Source organism: Poecilia formosa, unplaced genomic scaffold (assembly GCF_000485575.1).
Source record: "Poecilia formosa unplaced genomic scaffold, Poecilia_formosa-5.1.2 Scaffold54, whole genome shotgun sequence".
NCBI lineage: Eukaryota > Metazoa > Chordata > Actinopteri > Cyprinodontiformes > Poeciliidae > Poecilia > Poecilia formosa.
Genome location: NW_006799993.1, coordinates 1,080,619 through 1,104,421, shown reverse-complemented (window position 1 = coordinate 1,104,421; position 23,803 = coordinate 1,080,619). Strand labels below are relative to the sequence as shown.

The 23,803-nt window shown below is 38.8% G+C and overlaps 1 protein-coding gene across 3 annotated transcripts in view; it reads left to right on the top strand.

Annotated features, from left to right (window-relative positions):
• The window catches only part of adck1 (aarF domain containing kinase 1), a 40,216-nt gene extending 22,462 nt beyond the window's left edge, over nt 1-17,754 (top strand). For all 3 annotated transcript variants that reach the window (XM_007553078.2, XM_007553077.2, XM_007553076.2), the window contains exons 5-11: nt 3,111-3,269; nt 4,277-4,435; nt 5,543-5,659; nt 6,763-6,912; nt 8,273-8,470; nt 15,588-15,781; nt 16,211-17,754. In XM_007553078.2, the coding sequence (XP_007553140.1) occupies nt 3,111-3,269; nt 4,277-4,435; nt 5,543-5,659; nt 6,763-6,912; nt 8,273-8,470; nt 15,588-15,781; nt 16,211-16,370 (1,137 nt within the window). In that variant the 3' untranslated portion in view covers nt 16,371-17,754. The remainder of the gene's footprint in view (nt 1-3,110; nt 3,270-4,276; nt 4,436-5,542; nt 5,660-6,762; nt 6,913-8,272; nt 8,471-15,587; nt 15,782-16,210) is intronic.
• The last annotated feature ends 6,049 nt before the right edge of the window (nt 17,755-23,803 follow it).

Sequence of the window (23,803 nt, the reverse complement as noted above, 5' to 3'; positions counted from 1 at the left end):
TAAATAAAAGAGAAGGAAGACAAGCTAAGGGCAGTGGATAATAGTCCAGGAAAAAGCCACAGCTATACACAGAAGCCCTGGGCCAGGTATGTGTGTGGTGAAAAGAAAAGCTGAGAACAAAAACAACTTATTACAGCAGTAGATATGTCAGTCACTTTCTTTAAGAAAGTGTAACCGGCCACTAAACTTCTATCTGTGATCCTATCCAAGACAGAAGCAAAGCTAACCCCAGAACTGATCTCAGATTATTTTTAGACGCTTTAGTATGGGTGGATAGATAGAGAAAATGTTTAGTCTAAAACATATTACCAACAGATACTTCTAATTAAAGAAAGGTATGGTAATCTTAATGAATCCTTGCAGGGTAAGCACAGAGAGGAGACATACAGTATTGTTTAAGTAGAAAAGTTCTGCACTAAGCAAATATAGCTGATAGATGAAATGATATTTGGACTAAAGTGATCTTTATTAATCGGGTCACCAAAATCTTTTTTTTTTTTTTTTTAATGACAAGCACCTGCAATGGTCAGAAAAGGGTCCTCTTTTGAAGAGGATTGCCAGGTTTTCTTCCCCCTGTGGGAGCAAGAAGATGGAGGCTGCAGATGGAAGACGCCAACATTGTGATGAGTTCAGTGACTGATGAAATGTGGTGGAAAGTAAAGCATCCAGGCTTCTGACTCCAGGGGGATAAACTCTGGTTCAGTACGGATGGATGCCGATCACTTTGGAAGTGGAAACAATAATAACTATTTGGAGGAATAAGTGTGGTTATACTTTTTGTAGACATAAGAGATATTCTCCTATAACTTTTCAAAACAACCTGGTTGGTCCCTTTTTTATTGTCCTGTCATGACATGCCTGAAATTGAGTTTTTTTTTTTTTTTTTTTTTTTTTTCTGAACATTGCATTTTAGAAGCTTTCTTTAATGTTTAATATGCAACATTTTTACATTTATTAGATAATGTGGCTGTTTTTTTTCTATATATATCCAGTGCAGGCCAAGAAAGGGATGTGTGTATATATTTTTTTCATATGGCTTTGAGGTTTGCATTAAGATCCCTTGAAAGGGCCGTTAGTTTTCCAACTTCTGCAAAGCAATCTCTCTTTCCTGCTTCTTTCTTTTTCTTCTCTCCACTCTGTAATGATTTATGTATTTTCAGCCAGCTGGGGCTGTGGCTCACTGCCAGCAGCCAAACTGGCCACCTTTCCTCTGTGACACAGACACCGATGTGTTTCCATCCAACTGCAGGGCCTCGGGGGCCATTTTATTTGTGCCATAACTCATTTCAGGGAACGTATGTCACTGAGGGTCTGCCCTGTGGGAGCAGCGCCCAATCGCATGCATTACCATGTTTATTAACTCCACAGCCGAATTGAACATGAGCAGTGACTGCATGGCAGAGAGCTCCAAACATTCATAATATTCCCTCCTCTTAGGTCACGTTGATCCGAGTTCCTTTTTGGATCTTGTTGGGATTTCTGAGCTCAGGCTGCTGCTTAAATTGATGGTCTCATCTGAGAAATTACACGTTTCCTTAACCCATGAAAGTACTTTTGGCATGTCAGATCCCACTGGATTGTTGTTGTCGTCCTGTGTAGACACTGGTGGGTGCAGACAATTTCATTCCATTTAGCATATTTGCATAATGAATAGCTCAGCTGAGGCCGCACAGCAGCTCATGCTGGATGTATAATTTAATATCTGGTGGCATCTTCTGCAGGGCTCATGTTCTGCCTGCACCTGATGGGCCAACATCATGTTCAAATTAGCCTCTTTTCACGATGCACAAACAGCAGGGGAGTGTTTCTCCACTTACGGACTGGTTTGAGATGGGGACAATAAAATAGATGGTTGTTCTAAGAATACAACACAGGTTGCTGGAGGAGATGGAGAGGAATGAGACCTGAATGAATAACCTTCTATGTCGCATAACGGTTAATTTGATGGCTTCTGGAGTTGTAACTATTCCTGGTGTTTAAAAAAAAAAAAAAGGTACTAATTATTTTCTTTTTTCCTACATACTCAAGTAATGGGGAAAATAATTATTTTTGTTAACATAGAAATCACAATTATGCAAGAAATGGTTTGAGTTTGGGAATTTATTGGTTTGGAGAACAGTGATTTGCTTTGACATTAAATTTGCTTTGACACATTCAGCTTTCTCTTAAAATAACTAACAATGCATTTTATGTGTTTTTTTGTGACTTCACTGATTCTGTCAAAGGTAGAAGCTAATGATGGCCCTGCAAGCTAATTCTGAAAAAGCAAAAAACATGAGGATTCAGAGTTCCTCCAGTTCAAACCTAGGAGAAGATAATCTGCTGCTTAGAATTTGAAATGCTGTTTCAAAGTTCAAGTGTTTGTCTAAATATGTCTTCAGGATGCATTTCACTCTTAACGTTGTTGTGTATAACAACAGTGTCAGTAAGGAGCTGCTGCAGCGCTGAGGGAAAAGTATTTTCTCGAGGCTGTATGTTGCTTTTTTCCTTTGTTAACTGAACAGATTTGTCTCCGTGAAGCAGGGCAGCCTCAGGGCGATTCTTAGATTCCCAAGTACACAATAAGTCGTTTCTAATAACTGAAGGTCCCTCGGGAAGTCTGTTTAACCTTCAAACCCACACACTAATTACTCTGTGTGTTCTGGGAGTCCACGGAGAGCAGTGGCAGCTAATGAGGGACCACCTATGCTCTGAGGACAAACTGGGGGCTGAATGCTGTGATAGAGACGTGCTGGTGGGCTGAGGAGATCAGGCTGCAGGCTTGGATCTGTGCACTCATGGTTCCCTCTCCGGATATTCATATGGTTGATGTTTTTTTTATCAAAAGAAGTGTTGCAACATGAAATACACCTGTTTGTAACCATTAACTATATCAGTAGAAAACAAAGGGATGGATGGGACACATTGTTATCGTGGTATATACAAGACACGTGTAGTTAATCTTGTTTTATCCCCGTCACCCAGTTGTAAATACACAAGGAGAAAAATCTAAGGTGCATAAGTTAGCAATGTAAATTTGATTTTTACCTGCATTTGTAGCTTTTTACATCTGACATATGACCAGACGATGAGTTGCAGTTTTCTCCCTCTCTTTGTCTGTTCTCCCGCAGCTGTCTGAGTTATTCGTTTCATTCGAGGAGAATCCTCAGGGCGCCGCCTCTTTAGCACAGGTCCACAAAGCTGTCCTGCACGATGGGAGGACGGTAGCTGTCAAGGTCCAGCACCCCAAAGTCCAACGACAAAGCTCCAAGGATATAATGGTGATTGAGGTGAGTCTGAGTTGGTGGGATTTTCTGTTTGGTCACTATTTGAACCGTAGAGCCATACATCCTCTATCTGTATCAGCTCCATCGTGTCTAGGTTCATATTAGAAAGGGCTGGAATCAATGGAGGCTCAAGTCCATATCAACACAGGACCACAACGGGTAAAATAGTCATCCATCACATGTACACACACACGCATACGCACACACACACACACACACACACACACACCTATGGGCAATGTAGAGTTGCATGCAAGTTTATGGACTGTGGGAAGAAGATGGGGAACCTGGACAAGACCAAACTATGCATTGTGTGACCACACCAACTTCAGACTGTAGTAAATGTACAGAGCAATGATAGGTGTGTTTCTTCCTGCTGGTTGATTATCCTCAGACTTTTTCTGTGATGTCCCAGTTTGAAATACTCCAGTTTTTAACCTTAAGTTATACAACAGGGGTCATTTTAATTTTGCTTGAAGACACGACATTCTAACCCAGCCACTTGGGAACCATGTCACAGTGTTTTATGCTGTTTATTCTGAAAAATAATAGTAAAATCACCTGACCTGTGTGAAAATATTTAACTGAAAATTTTATGTTTTCAAAGCTCCTTTTAGGAACTCAGACTAGGGGAATTAGAATATTTTAGTGTTTATATTCTAAGATACAAAAAAGCACAACTACAACTCCCAAAGCTGGAGTTTTGTTAAACAATGCAGTTTGAAAGAAGCAGATATGCTCCCTTTGCTTCGTGTGGTGCTGATGCTTTCCAGGATACAACTAATAAAAATCCAGGGATTTTAACGAGCTTCCTCTTAGAATAGATTTGACTTTACTTTCAGACTGTAATCAAATATGTGGCTGTACAGAGCCACATCTCTGCCTACAGAGATGTGGCTCTGTACAAAAGCTACATTATGTAGCTTTGTGTCGTCTACATAAATGGTCAACATTTCTAAAAACCACATTTTTGATGTAAAAGGTTTCTGTGTCTTTGTTTTACATTGAAGGTGCTGGTGAAGGCAGTGAACTGGCTCTTTCCAGACTTTACCTTCATGTGGTTGGTGGAGGAAGCCAAGAAGAACATGCCGCTGGAGCTGGACTTCCTAAACGAGGGTCACAATGCTGAGAAGGTGGCCAAAATGCTGTCCCACTTCCCTTTTCTCAAGGTACACACATTTTAATATTATTTACCTCCATAGCTTGTTTTACAACCTGAATTTAGTAAACCTAGAGCACACTTCTTTTATTCCACTGCTGTCTGTCTCTAATTAAAGTTGCTCCTTTCTGTCGTTAATAGAGGTCAGAGTCTTCCTTTGTGTCAGAGATCTTTCTTTGTGTTGCCCGTCAGCTCCTCTACGTTCAAGCAAAGCTGCATTTGAAGAATCATATTTCCATTGCTAGATAGAGTTGGACTTCATGTCATTACCGTTTAATTTCCTGTGTCCTTTTTCTTTTAATATGTTGGTTTGATAATTTTTATTAGCTTTCTGAATGTGAATTAAGTTCTTCATGCTCTGCTGGGTTTTTGTGTTTTTATTTTTTGTTGTCATTATTCAAAATATTAAAACATCTATTTTTGGCCAGTTAGTGATTCTTATTCTGCAGGTTTCAATTGTGTGACTTGGCCTTTGATAAAGACATTACCCTTGAAGAATGAAATGTAATTGTGTGCGTCTGTCTATAAATAAGACTGAAATAACTGTTGAAAGGAATCTGTAATTATTGAGCAAGTTTTATTTCAAGTTGCAACAAATTCCAGAACAGTTTGTTCAGTGAGAGAGGTTTCATACATTGTAATGTTCCCAGACCTTCTGCTCGCACTGTGGGATTCTGATATGGATAATATTAAGCTATGGAGAGTTTGTGGAGGATTCCTCCTGCAAACATGTCTTAAGGTTTCTAAAATAACAAGGCTGTCATCATCCCATTTATGATTTAGGAAAGTTTCTGCATTTTTCTAAATTCTAGACAAGTCAATCCTATACTGTCTTCTTAGGATGTATTCACACATCACTGTTGGTTTGGTTTCCTCCTTTGGTCCAGACGTTTTGTGCAGGTGCGAATACAGTCGAGCGAACCATGGTGTGAATTCAAAATTACACCCATAATCAGTCGAACGTTTGCCATTTATGTAGAATATGGCTTTCCACCGTCTGGAAAGTTTTTCATGGACATCGCTGGAAAACATGCATTAATGAAAGCAATGTCTGACTTTTCTGCTGTCAAAGAAGTGCATCATCACATCTCATTTCCCATGTTTTGCTTTTTTTTAGGTTCCCATGATTTATTGGGATTTGTCCACAAAGAGAATCCTGACAATGGAGTTTTTAGAAGGAGGACAAGTCAACGACAGAGAATACATGAAGAAACATTACATCAACGTCAATGAGGTCCTGATTCTGTGGATAATAGTGAAAAGTCAGAATATGGAAGTATTTTCATAATTGTAACTTTAGACACCATCAAACACGTGCTTGACGCAAAACCCAGAACTGGTCATTTTTTTATTTTATTTTTTTTAAATAAAAAAGCAGCAGGTTTGAGCCAGAAAACTACGGTTGCAGTCTTACTGTCTAATTTGGCTTCATAGGCAATTAAGGTTTTATAGACTTAACTCAACCAATTAAAAATTTCACTCGTCAAGTTTACAAGTCTGCTTGATTTTAAAAGTTTTCTCCTAGTTGTGGAACAATGGCACAACTATTTCCTATAAAGTATTTTGAAGGAAACAATAGTGTTTGCTGAAGCAGTTTTCATTTGTTTTGTTTTGTTTTTATTTGGCAAAGACTCATGACTTTTTCTGTCTTGATCTTATGTGGGTACTTTGGACCCTTATCTGAGGTTCATTATTTACCCCTCTGAGAATTCAAAGAAAGTTGAATTCCTCATAATTTGTCCAACTGGTTTATGTGAGTGTACAGAATGTGTACATGGAAAGAAGGATGGGTGGATTATGAATGGATGGATGATAAATAATTGATTAACACTGGCAGATGCCTCAGTGGAAAAATACCTGAGTACTTGGATGCATCCACCAATGCATTGATATGAACTGTTGGACTGATGAATGCATAATGGATGTCTGAATAGATTAATCGATTCCTAGTGGATGGATATTTGATATGATGAATAAATGAATGACTGAGCTGTTTGACAATTTGTTGATGAATACCTTAATGGTTGAAGGACAGGAGCTTTTTGTGTAGGAAAATCCAAAATCCAAAGAAAACATGTACCATCCAATAAGCAGAAGTTATAAAGAACATATACGTAATGGGTAATAAAGAGAATACTTCACTGATGCTTCTTGGATGGATTGCATTGTTAGGTTGCATGTTGGTGTCTGTGTATGTGGAGTCATATGATTTATGAAGAACCAAATGGAATTTCTACTGAAGTTTCCTGCTCGATTTGATCAGATAGAGGCAATCCTTTGTTGTTGTTTTTTTTTCCCTCTTAATTTTTCACATTCCTCCTTCATGGTTTCCATCAGATCTCAGAAAACCTGGGTAAGATGTACAGCGAAATGATCTTCGTCCACGGCTTCGTCCACTGCGATCCCCACCCAGGAAACGTTTTGGTCCGCAAGTGTCCCCGGAGCCAAAAGACGGAGATCGTTCTGCTCGATCACGGCCTGTATCAGGTAGGAAATCTGCAGGCTGCCTGCACACAAACAAAACGCCGTTTGCTGTAATATTGCAACCCATTTTTCATGCTGCCGACCGAGGCTTTGGCTAAATTGGTGGAGCAGCAAACACGCAAACACGGGGATGACGCACACTCTCGGAGACAGACACACTTTTATTAGAGTACAGCAGGATAAAAGCTTTTTGATAAACAACTCATTTGATGTTGTTCTTAGCAGAGTGCCGTGTGCTGGGTTTGAATGCACTGCAGCCTAATCACACAGGGGCGCACACACGCGCTCCTGTCGACACACACACACACACACACACGCATACACATGCACACACAGACACTGTTGCGCCTACAAACACCCACAGGCTGATGCACAGAGCTCTGACATGACTTTGTTTGCTGCTTGTTGCCATATTCATGGGAGACTTTAATCATACATATGCAACTACATCATCTGGAACAAAATGTGCCACACACACACTCTTATGCAAACCAGACACATGCACACACATGAACGCACTTGCTTGCCTTGGACCATAATGGGTCCAATTTATTCCTAATGACTTGTGATTTTAGATGTCATTTTGGAATAGAATATTAATCCAGCGTTCTCACACAAACACACACACGCACACACGCACGCACACAGAAGAAAAAAAGAAACATGGCATTTTCACTGTCATAATCAGTAGGGTAAAGCTTGATGTATGTCTTTTTGCTGGTATAGATTGAGAGACTTGAATTTGTTAAAAAATTTAGCCGGATCTTTCTGCATAAACAAACATTATTTATTTTAACATGTTGCATAAATAATCAGAAAATTACAGAAAACAGCCCAGAATTGTACACAGGGCCTGTTTCCTTCAGTTGCTCTTTTTCTGGTTGGGAATTAAAGATGAGAAAAATCTCACCTGGTTTTCGGTGTGAGACATCAACCCCAAGCTTTGCCCAATCAGCAGACGGTATCAATAACTGTCGATAAGTAAAAATCCCGACAAAAGATTTACCTGAATTATGCGACACCTTGTTCAATCCTGGTCCATTTTTCATGACCACTGGTTAGGCAGAACTATGGATGTACCAGTAAATCCAGAGTTTGACCTTTCTGATCTGCACCAGGACAGACCAGACCAGACCAAAGCCCTTAACACTGCAGATGAAGCAATCCCTGTGGCAGAGAGTCAAGAAATGTGACATGAGACTCCACAGCTTGTTGTGATTTCATATGAAAAGGATAACCTGCCATGTGCTAGCATCAGACCTGAAGACTAAAAGCATCTCTTATTTCAGGTTGACCTTGATTTGTTAAGCAGAAATAAATAACATAAACATTAACACAGCTTTGTACTAACGATCTGTTTCAGGTTTTGCAGCCAGATTTCAGGATGGACTACTGTCGACTGTGGATGTCTCTCATTAAAGGCGATTTGTCCGGAGTGGAGCGTTACAGCCGCAGACTGGGAGCTGGAGATCTCTACCCCCTCTTTGCTTGTGTGCTTACTGCTCGCTCCTGGAATGCCGTCACTGCTGGAATCAGTTCTGTTCCTGTGACACAAGCAGAGGTATGGCATCCTGCTGTTCACTCATACAGATACATGTAATGTCAAGTAAAATATTTGCCTCCTTGGTTTTTTTATTAATTTCAGGTCACTGAGGAAAGTTAAATATAACACAAATATACCGTGAGTAAATACAAAAATTAGTTTTCAAATGCCATTTTCAGGGATAATGGAGAAAAATCAAATCCAAAGCAATTTTGAGGTTTGGTTCTTGTTTTTAAACGGTGCAGCTTCGCTTGCATGTGTTTTAATAGTAATAAAGTGATTGTTGTTAATAGGATTGTTTTGCTGTTTTTATGCCTGTGCACACACACGCACAGAAGCCAACAGAGAAGTAGAGACAGACGAGCTTGAGACGGCACCAGTGTGAGTTGAGAAAGCTAGCAGGAATCTCTGTAAAAAGTGAGGCGTGGGGAGAAGCCATCTTTGGTTTCTGCATCATTAGGGAGATTGTGGCCAAACCTGGTTGACATAACAAGTAATATATTTCAAACTCATAGGAATAAATGTCATATTAGTTTGGCAGGTTTTGTGATTTGTTTGAACATTGTTTTTCCATGGTGAAATATGCATAAACTATACATCTGAAGTGATTTTTATTTTTATTTTTAAGTAGCTTACACTTATTGTAAATTGGATTTTATTTATATTTTTCTGACCCACATGTGGCTGAAATTATATCATACTTAGTCTCAAATACATACATTCACCTCAATATTTTTTTGAAATGCTGCTGAAGGTCTGATAGTGTATAGTTTTTTTTTTTGTTTTGTTTTTGTTTTTTGTTTTTTTTTTTTTACTAGAAATGATCACGGTCTATTAACTTCTGGATAATAATCATGATTGACTACAGCTGGTGGATTATCTTCTATATATTACAAACGGTGGTTTAAACAGTTGGAGATCCAAATTACATTTGTTCAAAAGACTGAGCAGAAGAAAATCGCCCAGAAAAAAAGGAATATAAAAAGCAACACTGAGCTAGTTTAAAATCAACATGGACTAAGAGAGGAGCGTAAAAATTAATACTTTAGCCCGTAAAGCTCCAGCAGGAAGGTTGGGATACATTTCACTCATTGTTCTGATCCTCCGCTACCTGCAGTTGTACAGTTTGAGCTTCCATAATCACAGCTCCTCCCTGTTGGCAGCTTATTTCCACACACAGTCATTTAGGGGTGGTTTAACCCTCTAACAGGGGGGATTTGGTGCTGAAAGCTGTGGATTCAGAGTGACTTAATTGTCACAAAGTTTTTTTTTTGTTTTTGTTTTTTTTTTTCTTAAGATGAGTTTCAGACTCCATCCTGGACCAGGTCTCATCAAACCCTCAGGTGTTCTACAACACCATCTGTCCTCAAGAGAGGTTATTTATATCTCTCTTATGCAATGCGTTGAAGCTGGCAGAAGTACGGCACAACGGTCTGCTACAGTGTGCCACCCCCTCACACATGGTGGGGCCATAACATAAATAACTCTGAGGGGAAAAAGGAAATCTTTGTGCTTATTAACCAGATATGTAGCATTGGTGAGGCGTAAAAGCAAAAATAATGATTTAAACTTTTCCTAGACTTGTTCATCATGACAGGAAACACAATTTATCATGAGCAAACAAGGGATTTTACCTTTCTGAAGTAATGCTCAGTTATTTTTTTATATACCTGTACATTATGTAAACTTCAAGATGGTCACTGGGTCACATTTGAACCTCACACCATCCCACTTTTAGGCATCAGTAATACAAAAACAAAATCTAAAAAAAAAAGTCATTTTTTTTATGTCTTGCTAGTATTTGCCAGATTTTTAGTGTGGACATCATTGTTTAAAATCCTATTTATGCTTCTTTTTACACACCTAAATACATGTCTGGTAATTTCTGACATTGTCAAGTGTCGGCCTTCATGCTTTCAATAATAAACGTTCTCGAGGATAAGGGGAAAAAAAAAAATCATAAGAATAAATCATAAAGTAAATGGAAAGTATGTGTAGAAGAATGATTTCTAATAGTATTTATTTTTACCTTAAATTCAGTTTTTTTCCTGAACCATTTTAGCTCTGTAATATCCGCGTTGAACCAGTTGATTTACTGTTTTTGATGTGCAGGAACTTTTATTTGTTTTCCCCACATATTATCTGTTGTGCCTGCATCTGCATCCCTTTTGTCTCATGCCAGTCTGAAACATGTTGCTCACCTGCTGCTTTTTACTCTATGGCGTTACTCTAACACCATATTTATTCTAGATTTTAAATGTGAAGACGTTGCCCTGTTCACATCCACTCACTTGCATTGTCTCGTTTTTGGTTCCCTTCAATTTTTACAGTCCTTTCCTCTTCCGTTTTTTTTTTCTCTCTCCCAAAGCTCTCTTGTTCATGGATCATTTTGACGCCCTGCTCCTAACAGCCGATGATGCATTCCATTAGTGTTAATGCAATCACGTGCACGCAGCCAGTGTTGAGTGCTTTTAGAGCTGTGGCTTTTTGCTGCCTTTTCTTTCGCAGGCAGGAATATTTTAGCTCCTTAATGAATGTGTCTCTACCAAACACAGCCAAAACAAAACTGTTGGAACGAGCCAAGCATATTCTGCTGCGTCTTTTATTGTGCCGCTTTTCCTGGGCGTGTGGAGCAGTTCAGTGTCAATACTTTGGTCACATTTTTCTATTTTCTAATCCATGCAGTAATTCATCCATATGCTTTTTTTTAATTAGATTTAAAGCAACGTGGCTCTTAATTTAAAGTATTTTTCATCTTGAGAAATGGTGGAGTTTTGTGGCGCAGAGGCTGAACTGTGTGTGAATATTAGTCTGACTGCAGTTTATTGTTATTGTGCTGATGGGATTATGATGTTTGTGACAAGACTGAGTCATCATAAACCGCTTTGCAATTTGTGACAGAAAAAAAGGCTGTTTCTCCGAGTTACAAATTGTTTTTTTATGTAGATTTGAGTTTATAAAAAAATAAGAAATAAAAAATCCTAATACATTTTGCATAAGCAGGTTTACTCCTTCATGTAAATAACTGACTTTTGGATTTGTTTTCAAGTTATCAAGATATAGCAAATATCTGCATGACTTTTTTTAATGTTCATCCATATATACATACATTCTGCTCTCTCTGTCTAGTTGCACTCAATCAGACTTCCAACATTCAAGGTATCTTCACAAAGCATAGTAAAGTACATATTCATAAGCATTCTTCCACTCAACAAAACATGAAGATGGGTTGGACAACGTCCCTCTGTTTGTGTATTTATTGGAAATGATTTAAGAGATTAGTGATGCATCTTAGATATGACAACAGGCTTTTTTTTTGGCCTAATCAAGGAAATAAACTAAAGCTTCTATTTAAATGAACCAGTTGTTTGCAGGCGCTGTGAACTTTTTAATGTAGTTGAGGATCTGGTGAGTCTTTATTGTGACCTGAGAAGATGAGAAATGGAATCGTTGTGTATTACATCATTCTAGACACCAGAATGTAAATTAATTTGTCTTCCAGCACCCCTTTTTACTGCATTAGCTGCATTTTACCTTCCTAGTTATTAAAAACAATGCTTTAATAAAAGCAAGCAACACAGTCCTGATCGTCTTTTTCTGCCCAAATGTCTGAGTATTATATCCGACTGTCTGCTTTCTGACTCTGAATATGCTGTAGAAAAAGAAAAATCACCAGCCTGATCCCCTCCCTTTCCCAAATGAATTTCCTTTGCCTTTTGCACAGCCCATTATTGTGCCACTCGCAATACAATATGTCCTTATTGAAGCATTCAGATGCAAATGAGAGCGCCGTCACCTTCTCTGTGTCCTGCTGGCAGCTGTGAGGCCGGCCTCCCAGCCTCCGATAATTGCTACTAATTGTTATTCCCAAGGCAGGACTTAGCGGAGCACTCCTGAAGACCCTGTTATTTGGGCTGGAGGGGGGCGAGGCGCGGGTTTGTGTTGAATGTCGATGTCTTCAGCTTGGTAATTCTGGGTTTAGATTGTCATGTAAGTAGAGGAAATGAAGAGGTGACGGTTGAGACAGTAAAGGGGATGGGTCACAGTTCTTCAAGGAAAACGAGTCGGAGAGGGATTCATTGTTAAAGCTGAATACTTTAAAGAAACCTGCAACCACAGAGTCCAGATAGTTTGAGAAAGATCAATAGTCACTAGCAAGAGGACTCTGAAGATACGGCGTCTGAGATACTGGCACCTGATATACATGCCAGTTATTTAAAATATTTAAGGACTTTTTTTTTTGTATTTAATGGTCCTTCAGCTCAACGCATGTATTTTGCATATTTTGAGGCAGAATAAAGATGGATTTTAGATAACCAGACCAAAAGGTTGGAATGATAAACCCACAGGAGAACACCTTCAGTGTACATCTGTCCATTTGTTTCTACACTATAACAGTGTTAAGTTAATATACTTACATTTCTTTATCTAATCTTGATTAAAAATCAAGCTGATCTGAATGCAAGTCTATTTTCTAGAGAAAGTGCATCCATTCTACAGCTATAAAAAAAATGTTGTGCAGCAAATCCAGCTTAAAATTTGAAAACTATCTTGAAAATAAACCTATCGGATTTGCCTCTGATTCTGTACAGGTCAGATTATTTTAATTTATGTGTCATAGATACTTGGATCAAGTCAACCGCAGATCATAAATCACTCATGATGCTGACTCTAGTTATTGTTACACGTCACAGTTATTATTATTTTTTTTTTTTTTCAGTATTTATTCACCTTGTTCTGTTGGGTGGGTTATATTTTGTAAAACCCCGTTTAAACACCCAACCTTCCATCTAAAAATGTTCCTGTGAAGCAGAGTGGCACTGCCAGGAGCAAAGTGTTATGTGGTTTTACTTTGGTTGGACCGCTTGTGTTGCGTAGAATTTAACTTAAGTCGTTTGGACAAATAAACTGGGCAGGTTTTAGGGGAAATGAGCGAGGCGTTCTGTGTTCACAGAGGCAGTTTCCTTTTTTTTTTACTCTAAAGGTAACGAGTGACATAATTCTGTGAGGAAACATGCTTAATGTCATGATGATAACACATCCTGTTTAACATTACTCTGCCGAGCCGCTCATGCTCTGTTATATGTGTGCAGGATATTATGGTTGTGCATGTTTGCTGCACGGAGGTTGTCACTTCTCAGCACTTCCTGTGGGCATCAGAGACAGACGCAGGGTTTATCCATGTCATATTGTTGACTGGCTGTCCGTCTCCCTCTGTGCGTCTCAAATCTCTCTTTATCTAGTCCGACAGCTCTGACAATCATGATGTTACACTTATGCTTACACAGATCTGGACCCTGAAGTGTATTTGCTGCAAGAAATGAAAATACAGTGAATACAAGTAAGTGAAGGTGGCAATTGATCTGACGAAGTTTGTCACTTTTAAAAGTTTAGATTAAGAGTTCTGTGTCGAACTGTTCTGAAAATAACGCTATTTTTTTGTTTTTCATTTTAAAAAACTCATGGTAATTCCAGTGATTTCATAATGTAGTACACACTCAAGAATTATTGTTTGGATTGGTATCGAAAGGAGAATTTACTCAACACTGCTTGTTGTGATTGTTAGGGTGATGTAAACAATTTCTCATAAGACGAGACAAAATCAAAGATTTTCTAAATGTAGTTGTTTGATTTTGTTTAGTTTAGAAATGTAGAAATATTTAAAATAATTTGTAATCCGCAAATCTTTAAAAAAATAAAAAGCAAAAAAAACATGGAAGATTCAGTGGAAACAGTTTGTTCTTAGTGTCTGTGTTGGACTGGCGATCTGTCTGAGGTGTACCCCGCCTTTCACCCAATGGCTGCTGGAGATGGGAACCATGTCCTCCATGACCATGAAAACAACATGGGTGGATGTTTCTGCCATTCAAGAAACCGTTTGTGTTTCAGATCACAGCACACCCAGAGCTTCACTGCTAATATCCTTCTGTTCAAATGCTCTTCTTCTGTTCTGCTAACTAATTCATTCATTCATTCCACGTGGTTGCAGCAATGAATTACGACCAGTCTGTTTGGAAAACAAATTGAATCATTTAAAAAAAAAAAAAAAAAATTAAATTACAGTATTGAAATGTGTAGACTGTAGTGAATATTAGAATATTTGAGGATTGGTGACTAAAATTCACAGACTAACTCCGTCTCTAAAAGACATTATTTATTACCAAAGAATAAATGTCAGACATTCAGGAAATACTTTACAAAGAGGGAAAAAGTAAGTGTTGAAGCACACCTAAAGGTCAGAACTATCAGTTTTTGTTTTGTTTTTGTCAAACACATTGAACACGGCTGGAAATTGTCTTTTTGTTTTATGCTTCTTTTATGCTAAGTTTTACCTAAATAACAGGATGCTCACACAGAAACTTACTGGTGCAAATGTTTTCTTCATCTTCGGCGATTGGCTGTAGAAAATAACTGGACTGCGTCTCCTCATTGCAGTTTAAGTGTGTGCAGATACAGGTTAATAAAACGCATCAAATAAACTCAGTTCTTTGTGCTTAGAATTAGAATTGTCTGTTTAACTTTCAATCAGCTCCTAATTTCACAGCAGTTGAGCTTCTTGTTGAAACGTCACGTCCTGGTGCAGATTGTTCATGTCCTGGTTTTCCTCTCTGCCTAAAGACTGCTGAGTGTCTAAAGGATTGTAAGCCTGCAGTCCACTCTCCTCCATGACTAATAGTGTAATTTAGGCCGGCTGATGTGCAGCAGGCAGAACCTTTGAAGTGGAGTAGAGGAAGACAGTGGTGCTCAAGCAGCAACATCAAAGAGAACAAATGGTTTCCATAGAGGTAAACGCTGCTTTCTTTCTTCCTGCATCTTTTATACGTCCTCTGCTCTTTTGTTCTTGTTTCCTTACCCTTATCCTCCAGGTTGGATTTTTTTGTGGAAGTCTGTAGTTGCAGTCGTGTGAAAACCTTGTTTCCTTCATCTCACTGAACGCTTGATATGATGCGCTCATTGTCTGTTAATAAATGGACCAACAAATGCTACTTTTAGAACTAAAGTGTGAAAAAAAAAATACCCCATATCTCCAGTTTTGTGGCTGCATCTCAGGTCAGTCCACGGTTTGGTGCACAGCTGTTGGGTTTTAACCGATAGGCTCACCAAGAGGTGATCCGTGTTCTTCGTCTTTCTGCAGGACGTTGAAATTCGGACCAACGCCGCTCTCTACCTGCCTCAGATCAGCGACCTGCTGAACCGAGTTCCCCGACAGATGCTGTTACTGCTGAAGACCAACGACCTGCTGAGGGGCATCGAGACCACGTTACAAACCAGAGCCTCGTCATCATCCTTCATCAACATGTCCCGCTGTTGCGTACGTGCTGTTGCCAGGTGAGCTCCTTGATTCTGTTGTTTTAAACCTGAAAAAATTAGATCACTTTGACATGCAAAGTTATCAAACAAAGAAGCTTGTGGTAGACTTGTGGTAATGCATGGTACTTAGTTCTTCTGGTTGCAAACCAAGCCCAGACAGTCAGACCAGTCAGAGTTGTTTGTGCTACTTCTAAGTGGTAAATATTCATATAAAGATTAAGAAATGTCCTAGTTGTTTTACACACTGGAAATTTCACTGTAGAAAGACTCATTATGTCTTTCCATCCTGGAGTTGTTAATATAAACCTGAGTGTGTAAGTCTGTTCAAGCAATAAGGATCGCCTTTTTTTTTTCCATTCACTGCTTCCCCATCTGATTCCTTTAGTTAGATGTAAGTAAACCCTTAAATGTGACTCTTCACCTCCTCTTCCTCTGTTGCTCTAACAGGCACAAGAGGAGCAAGACTCAGTCCAGGAGACGGCGTCTGCAGATTACGCTGGCTGAGTCTTTGAGTCTGTGGAAACTCTCAGTGTATGAACTTCTGCTGTGGGTCAAAGGATCTATGATGACCCGCTGGCTCTCTGCTTTGCTGGCGTTTCTGCACTGAGGCAAATCTGAAATGGAGACATCGTTGTCATCTTCGGGTAGAGACACTGAAACATTCTGGCTGATATGTCCGACAAAGCATGTTTGATGCATAACTTTTCGTACTGAAACATAACCGTGCTTTTTACTTTTATCACACCGCAACCTTGGAAAAAATGTACGATTCTCATGTGGTAAGGTGAAAACTAGTTTAATTTTATTTATTTAAACTATCATATGAGGTGTCACATTATCGAAAATAATGTAGTTGTAAGTCATTGCTCGTCAGGTTACTTAGTCTACGACTGACGGAATGAAAACAGAAAATTGTCTTAACCTGAATGGCAGACAGGCAGCTGAAACACCATCAAAATGTTGGAAAAAGAGAGTCATCAGTCCCATCTTCAAATCCCACCGAGGTGTGGGACATGAGCAGCTGCTGACCTGATGTTTGTAGTTTTATCTTGAATCTGTGCGGTTTCACTCCGAGGTTCCCTGCTTGCGTGCTCCATTCCTGCTTCTCAACAGAATACCTCGAAACGTCCGTCGTATCTCAGTTTTCCACCTGGCTTCTTCAGACTGACAGATTATGTTTACTGCTGTTTTTTTGGTCACATCGTATTCCTTCATCCTTGCACCAAGGGTTTGCATTTCTCCCCGGACTCAACGTCAACGTCACCTCAGATGATTTTCAGTCTGTCAGTGTGGGAATGACTGGGACAGCTCTGAACGTCTACAGATTGTTGCCTTTTTATTTCCAGAACGTTTCTCTGACTTTTTGTTGGACCTTGTGAAGATTGCTTTTCACTTCTGGGAAAAAACAAAAAACAAAAAAACATTTAAAGCTCCAATTCAATGTTTTTCAAACATATGGAAAACATTAATATCCCAGTTTGTGTTATTTGTATTAAACTTACTGGAATCACCTCATCACAAAGGAAAAAAGAAGAAATCAAACGTTTTGTGAGCAAAGTGCTTGTGTGCCACAACTACAACAAAAACATGTGAAAAATGTTGATTTTCCATTTGAATTCACTCTGTATTTGCTATCAGAACCATAATACACATCCTTTAATGTTATTTTATGGTGCTTTCAGAAGAATAAACTAACCTGTTGTTCCACATCGCAGCTGAGGGAGAAAACCACTAGTTATTTTCAGAGAGGTAAAATAAAAATAATCTCTACTGGTGAAGGTCAAGAGTTTTGTGGTGTTTCTTAATTTCATTTGCCAAATGAACTTTAAAAATGTGATAGTTTATTTCATTTCATTTAGTTTTAACTTTTTTATTCTCTTTTATTTTATCTATGTCATCTGATGGCGGATCTAAGTTCAGTTGTTTGAGCCTAAATGGTTGACCCTGCATCTTTATGGAGAAGATTAATTAAAATGAAGCATAAATCAACAGTGACCACGTACAGTGTGACTTATTTCTGCTTTCTTCTCGAGGATAAAAACCTGGTTTGGTTCTTTTTCACTCAATAGTCTTGATGTAGTGCCATCTCAGATCTGTTCATCCATCAATTCAGAGTTGGGTCAAGGTGTTCCCGGGCTAGATTGGATATAAAGACAGTTTTGAGTCTGTAACAGTTTCTACCAAGTAGGAGGGGTTTTGGAAACCTGCAAATTGTCCTGATCTGATGAACCACCTCAGCAATGACTCTATCCCAACCATTCCCCAGATAACAGAGATCCTGACCTTATATCTAAAGTACAGTCTGGCCACCTCACATAGGAAACTCATTCCATCTCACTGTACGCCAGATCTCGCTTTTCCAGTCATTATCTATACATCATGACTATAGATGAACTATGTATTTACAAACTAATCGCCTTTTTTTTGTTTAATGTTAGTCTCTCCCTACATGCATTCAGAGCCTCACAAAGAGAAGTACAACTTTAAAAGTAAACTTGCTAATCATCAAAATTGATATTTTACCACAACTCTTGTATTCGGTAGAACAACTTTACTAGAAAACAGCAAACACTGAATCATACTTTGAGATGCAAATGCAGCTTGTACTCATTTCAAGGTACAGTAGGGGGGGGAGAGAGTTTAGTTAAAGTAATAATCTCTCTTATACTTTCAGTTTTGTGGGGGTTTGCAAACTTCAGTTAGCTTGTTTGCTACCACCCTGACTATTTATTATCACAATTTGTTTTTCAAAGTAGCAAAATTATATAATTTCCCACCCCAATCATGGCCGTAGGTGAGGTTTGGGAGATAGTATATCGAGACCTTCATCTTTCAGCTTGGTTCCTTCTTCCCTATGACAGATGAGAGTAATGCCCTCACCCGCAGATTGTTCCAGTTCAGACTAGTGACTTCAAGTTTCTGACAGAATGCAAAGAGTACACCTTGAATGTCTGATAAAAAAAATGCAGGGATTTATGGCATTTTTCAAACCATTCCTCATATAATCTTTGAGTATCTGAGACACAAAAAAAATGTTTTTTTTTCTTCATATTGCTGACATCAGTCACAGTGGAAAGTTATTGGAAAAGTCACAGCAGCTCCAGAACACCGACTGTACTGTTGTCCTGACGAATATCTAAGGTCGTACATTTATCCACCGCTGGAAGGCCGTAATTACCTCAGAAAATCCAGATTAAGAGTACAACCACGCTGTGAGGAAAATACTTAAGCACAGCAGGGTTTCGAGTTGAAAGCTAATGTCAGCAGGCATGTCACAATACTCAGAATATCTGTAACATTCTTCTGTGCAGCAGGTAAGAGGTTTTCTCAAGTGGATGTTATTTTTAAGGCTGAAGTCAAACTGGATTTATTTAATCTAAATGGTGATAAAAAGCTTAGAAATGAAAGGAATAAGCAGAGTTTATCAGCTCACAGTGAGGGTAGCGTGCCTACAACAAAAGGACCTCGGGGACAACCCAATGCTGCAAACACCAAATGTCTGGACAAAAATGAACAGCTTTCATTTTGTCCCGAGATTCAGCCTGGACTCAGAATATCAACTTCTCATTTCCATTTCCATAATCCCTCCAGCAGCCAATCTTAGAGACACACTCACCAAGTCGGCTGATAATTTGCTTCTCTCTGCAGTTCATCAGCAAAAATGCGTAATTGCAAAAAAATGTCCAAAAGGGGAAAATAATTTCTCTGTTGCACTTTGGACATCTAATCCAGTGTAAATGTTGCTATAACAGCATGCTGGATGTGCTTATTTTTTGAAGTTTGAGGAATTAAAATTAGCTTGGGGCCTGTTCTTACGGCCTCCATATCAGGAACAGCTTTTCTGCTGCTACTATTGAATTCATAAAGGAGGTAATATGCACACAAAAACCACACATTTTCCTCTTCATTAGCTTCCACTGTTTGCCGGAGTGGTATAGCTGCAGTAGATGTATCGCTCTGTGTGTGTGTGTGTGTGTGTGTTGGAGAGTTGGATCATCCATCTTTATCACCCAGAGCCACCCAGGCCTGCCACTGTTAATAAGGGCAGTTCTCTCTTTCCTCCCTCTATGGAACAGACCTGGAGTGGTACAGAAGGTCACAAAATGATCAGATACGCATTTAAAATTGTGATGGTGACAAATTCTGTGGATGTTCTTTTTTTTTTTTTAACTCAATACAGTATTGTACACAAAAACACTACTGGCATGTAGGGTTGGCTCACTTAATGTGCAAGTTGCACAAACATGAGCTTATACCAACAAACATCTTTTGAGACGGTTTTATGAGAACAGAGCTGAATAAAAAGAAGCAAAAAATGCTGGATCCTCACAACAAAAGGTACAAAGAGTTCCAATGCCACCAAAATATTGTTTACTCAAATTCACTATCCACAAAGACTTGTCCAAAGAAGCTGCATTCTTGCCACCAGTCCGACATCCATTTCCACACTATTTTTTTTATTTTTTTATTATTATTATTCCTGTGGTTTACTGAGAAATTGTACCGAACAGTCAAATACAAAATATACAATTATAACTTCAGATACATCCATCCAATTTCATAGTGGCTCACTTCTTGTATTCAGAGTAGACAAAGGACACAGCCTACATCAATCAGCCACATCGTTTTAGAGGACATCATCTCTGGAATGAAACCCAACTAGGAAATATAACAAAGCAAATCTTGTGCTACAGACTGAAATTAAAATCAACAAGTCAACATTTCAATCAATGTCAAGTGGACGATGACATCAAATTCCCCATCATCGTCCCGCGTCTGCTTGCAGCATTTTCTTTTCATCAGCTTTTTCTGGAAACAGAGTTGTCATAAACTGAAGTCCACTGAGCCAAAGGCTACCGTACAAAACAATGTTTAAGCCCTAATCCTAGTCCCGAGTTAGGTTAAGTGAATCTGGTTTTGTCATTTGAGTTGAAGAAACATGCTGCTGCCCTTCTGTGCAGTGTGGGTGGCAGCAGTGTCATTGTACCTCTGTTCCAGGGTGTTCGGCGTAATAAATGAGGTGTCACTGGGAATTGGCCCACGCTGTTCACCACACAGTGGCCGTTGAGGTAAGTAAACAGTAAGTGTTTCAATTCTCCAATACATCCCTCCTTCTGTCCTGCCTTTTTATTCTCCTGACAGTGATTTCACTCACTCGGGCCTGCTGTCGTAATGTCTTCTTATTTAGACTGAGGTTGACATTTTCTTCTGATTAAAAATCCAATATGGCTTTTGCTGCTCTCCACCTCCAACATGATGGATGCGATTCAGTTTGATTTCAGATTTACAGTACAATTAATCATTATGACTATTTCTACCTCTAAGGAAAGCTGTTTGGATTGATTCCAGAAAATCATTTCAGCTCATTCCAGCATTGAGAAGTCTAGAGGCGCTTTTTGTCCCATTCTCCTCACAAACATGTCTCATGGAAACCAATAGTATGAGACAATCGTCTACACAAAGATACATCTACTTTAAATTAATTGCTTTTTTAGTCTCACACTAATTTTGAATCCAGTAATGACTCAAAATTACTCAAAAAGTAATGATCCAAACTTAATCCTGAAGGCTTCACCTTTATACTTTTGTCTGAATTTTGAGCTCAAAAAGGAATAATCATGTAAATATGATCTGCAGAGATATCTTTGTCAGCACTGATTGAGGGCTAAACACACCAAAAGTTAGAAATTTAAACATTTAAAGTCATCCATCCATCTTAGACTGTCATCTTTGATCCAGTCATAGAGTCAGTAGCTTCAGTAGAGGTCCCCAGCTACCTCCTCCAGCTCATCTTGGCTTTCTAAAGCTAGTGACGAGATAAAATCTCTCCAGTAAATGCTGGGTTTGCCCTTTTACCATGTCTGAATCCCTCCCTAAGGAGGGATTCAGACATCCAAACCACCTGAACTTGCTCATTTTAAAGCAGAAAATCAGACTACTCTCATCTCATTGCCTCGTATCCTAAAGAATGAGTCTTGCCTCCTTGCAGAATCGCATTTCAACTTGTAGTTATTAGTTTATTCTTTCATCAATTGCCCAAAACTTTCTTCTTCTTACCATGACATACCAGTACAGCATTCGCTGAAAAGTTCCCTGAACTAACGTCCCTCTTGCACTCATTGTTGGTATTAAGAACAAAACTTTCTGAAACTCCAGACTCCTGGATGATTTTTTTATGTTGAAGATAAAACATATTTGGTATTGTCTCCCAGTGGAGTTTGTAGGGTACACAAATTGTTTCTATTGTTTTTATTTAATAGATTGCCTGTGCTTCTTCTCCTTTGTTTTCATGGCACTCCCCTTCTAAGTTGGAATATGTACAACCCTCCTCATCTGTTTGTTTTTTTCTAGGAACAGAGGCTACAATTTTTTTCAGAGCTAAAAAAAGAGTCACTTGGTCACCTTTTATTGTCACAAAGACATTTACCACCTGTTAGGTAGTTCTTTGGCTGTACACTCTTGCTTTCGTCTCTTGTCAAGGATTTCTAAACTACAAAAATTTTATGAAAATTGCAGTCCAAAAATCAGTTGGGTAACAAACAGGGATTCCTACACATTTTATCCCAGTGTGACGGAGCTTCTGTCTCAGTGCCTCACTGCATTTCCTGTTAGCCGTCACATCTGTAGAGGGTGGCTGATCTAATTTCACAGCTGACAGTTGGCGAACACACACGCTCACAAACTGTAGCGACTGAAGTGTGTGTCAGCCTGTTTGTGTGTGGGTAAGCATGTGCTTATTACCATGTGGGCCACTCTCAGATTGCCAGCAGGCTTCATCTGAAGCAGCCTGCTGGACGCTCCAGCAGATATGAAAACAGTCATCCTCAGGCCAGCAGCTGGCATGGTAACTCTCTGTCATCAGTGTTTGTCTACGAACGTTTAAATTTGGCTGAAGTCCTGCGGATAAAAGTTTAATATACTGTTGGTGTGACTTTTGCCACTCAGAAAGTGTGTTTCTGGATATTAAAAATAGCTGAAAACCAAAGTTGAACCTTTACTAAGCACTGTGTAGCAGACTAAATAAATAAACCAATAGTCAGCATGGGTTTGAAAAATAAATGGCAACGTCCACCCAGAGCTAAAAGATTGGATATAAATAGATTTTCTTTACCTGTTTATACACATCCCTGAACTAACTAGATTATTTGATTAAAATCCATATTAAATTAAAATATAGTCCAGGTAAGGTAATGTAATTTTATTTATATAGCACATTTTCAGCAACAAGGCAATTCAAATTCAAGGCAGAAGGCAGAAAACTTGAAAACTTGAAAAGTTGATTAGATTTGCTTTTCATTTTTAAAATGATAACAGATGAAATCTCTTAGAAAGAGAACCTGGAAATTAACCGTATTTACAGATGGTGGATTAAAAGCCCATCATTGATAGGCTTTTAATTCTGCAACCTCTGTATAATTGCGACTCTAGGAGGCGCCATTGCTTCTGGACAATTTTTTGAATGTCAACTCTTTTCCTTAAAGTTACATTTAGCATAAAATTATATACATACATTTTTCATTCAGGTAACTACAAGGACCATTTGTAGTTAGGTACTGTGGGATCCATCAGCTCCTGGGAGTTTTACAGTTTTATATAAATACTCCAATCGGTTGTAACCTATAAGCAAAGCAGGTTAACTGAAGGAATGATGGTCTTCCTGCCTAACTAAAGGGCAAGAAAACTGGATATCAAGGAACTTGTGGTGAACAAGCAAAGTGGAAAGAACTGAAAAGTAAAAAAAAAACTATCAGGGAAAAGAAAAAGAATGAAAACTAAGATTCAACCTTCAAAAAATAAAGACAAACAACAGCAGAGGAGCTACAATTATCATTAAACACAGAATCATGCTAGACGAAACAGCAAAGAAACAAGAGTAAAAAAAGGACGAAGGACAGCTGGGATCTCAAAGAGTGTGGAAAATACAAAGTAGAAGCAACAACAATCAAAGAATAAATCATATCAGACAGCCATTACTTGAGGTGGCAGATGACTTAAATTAAAAGTGAAACCATATCATTAACTAATTAACTCCAAGAAGAA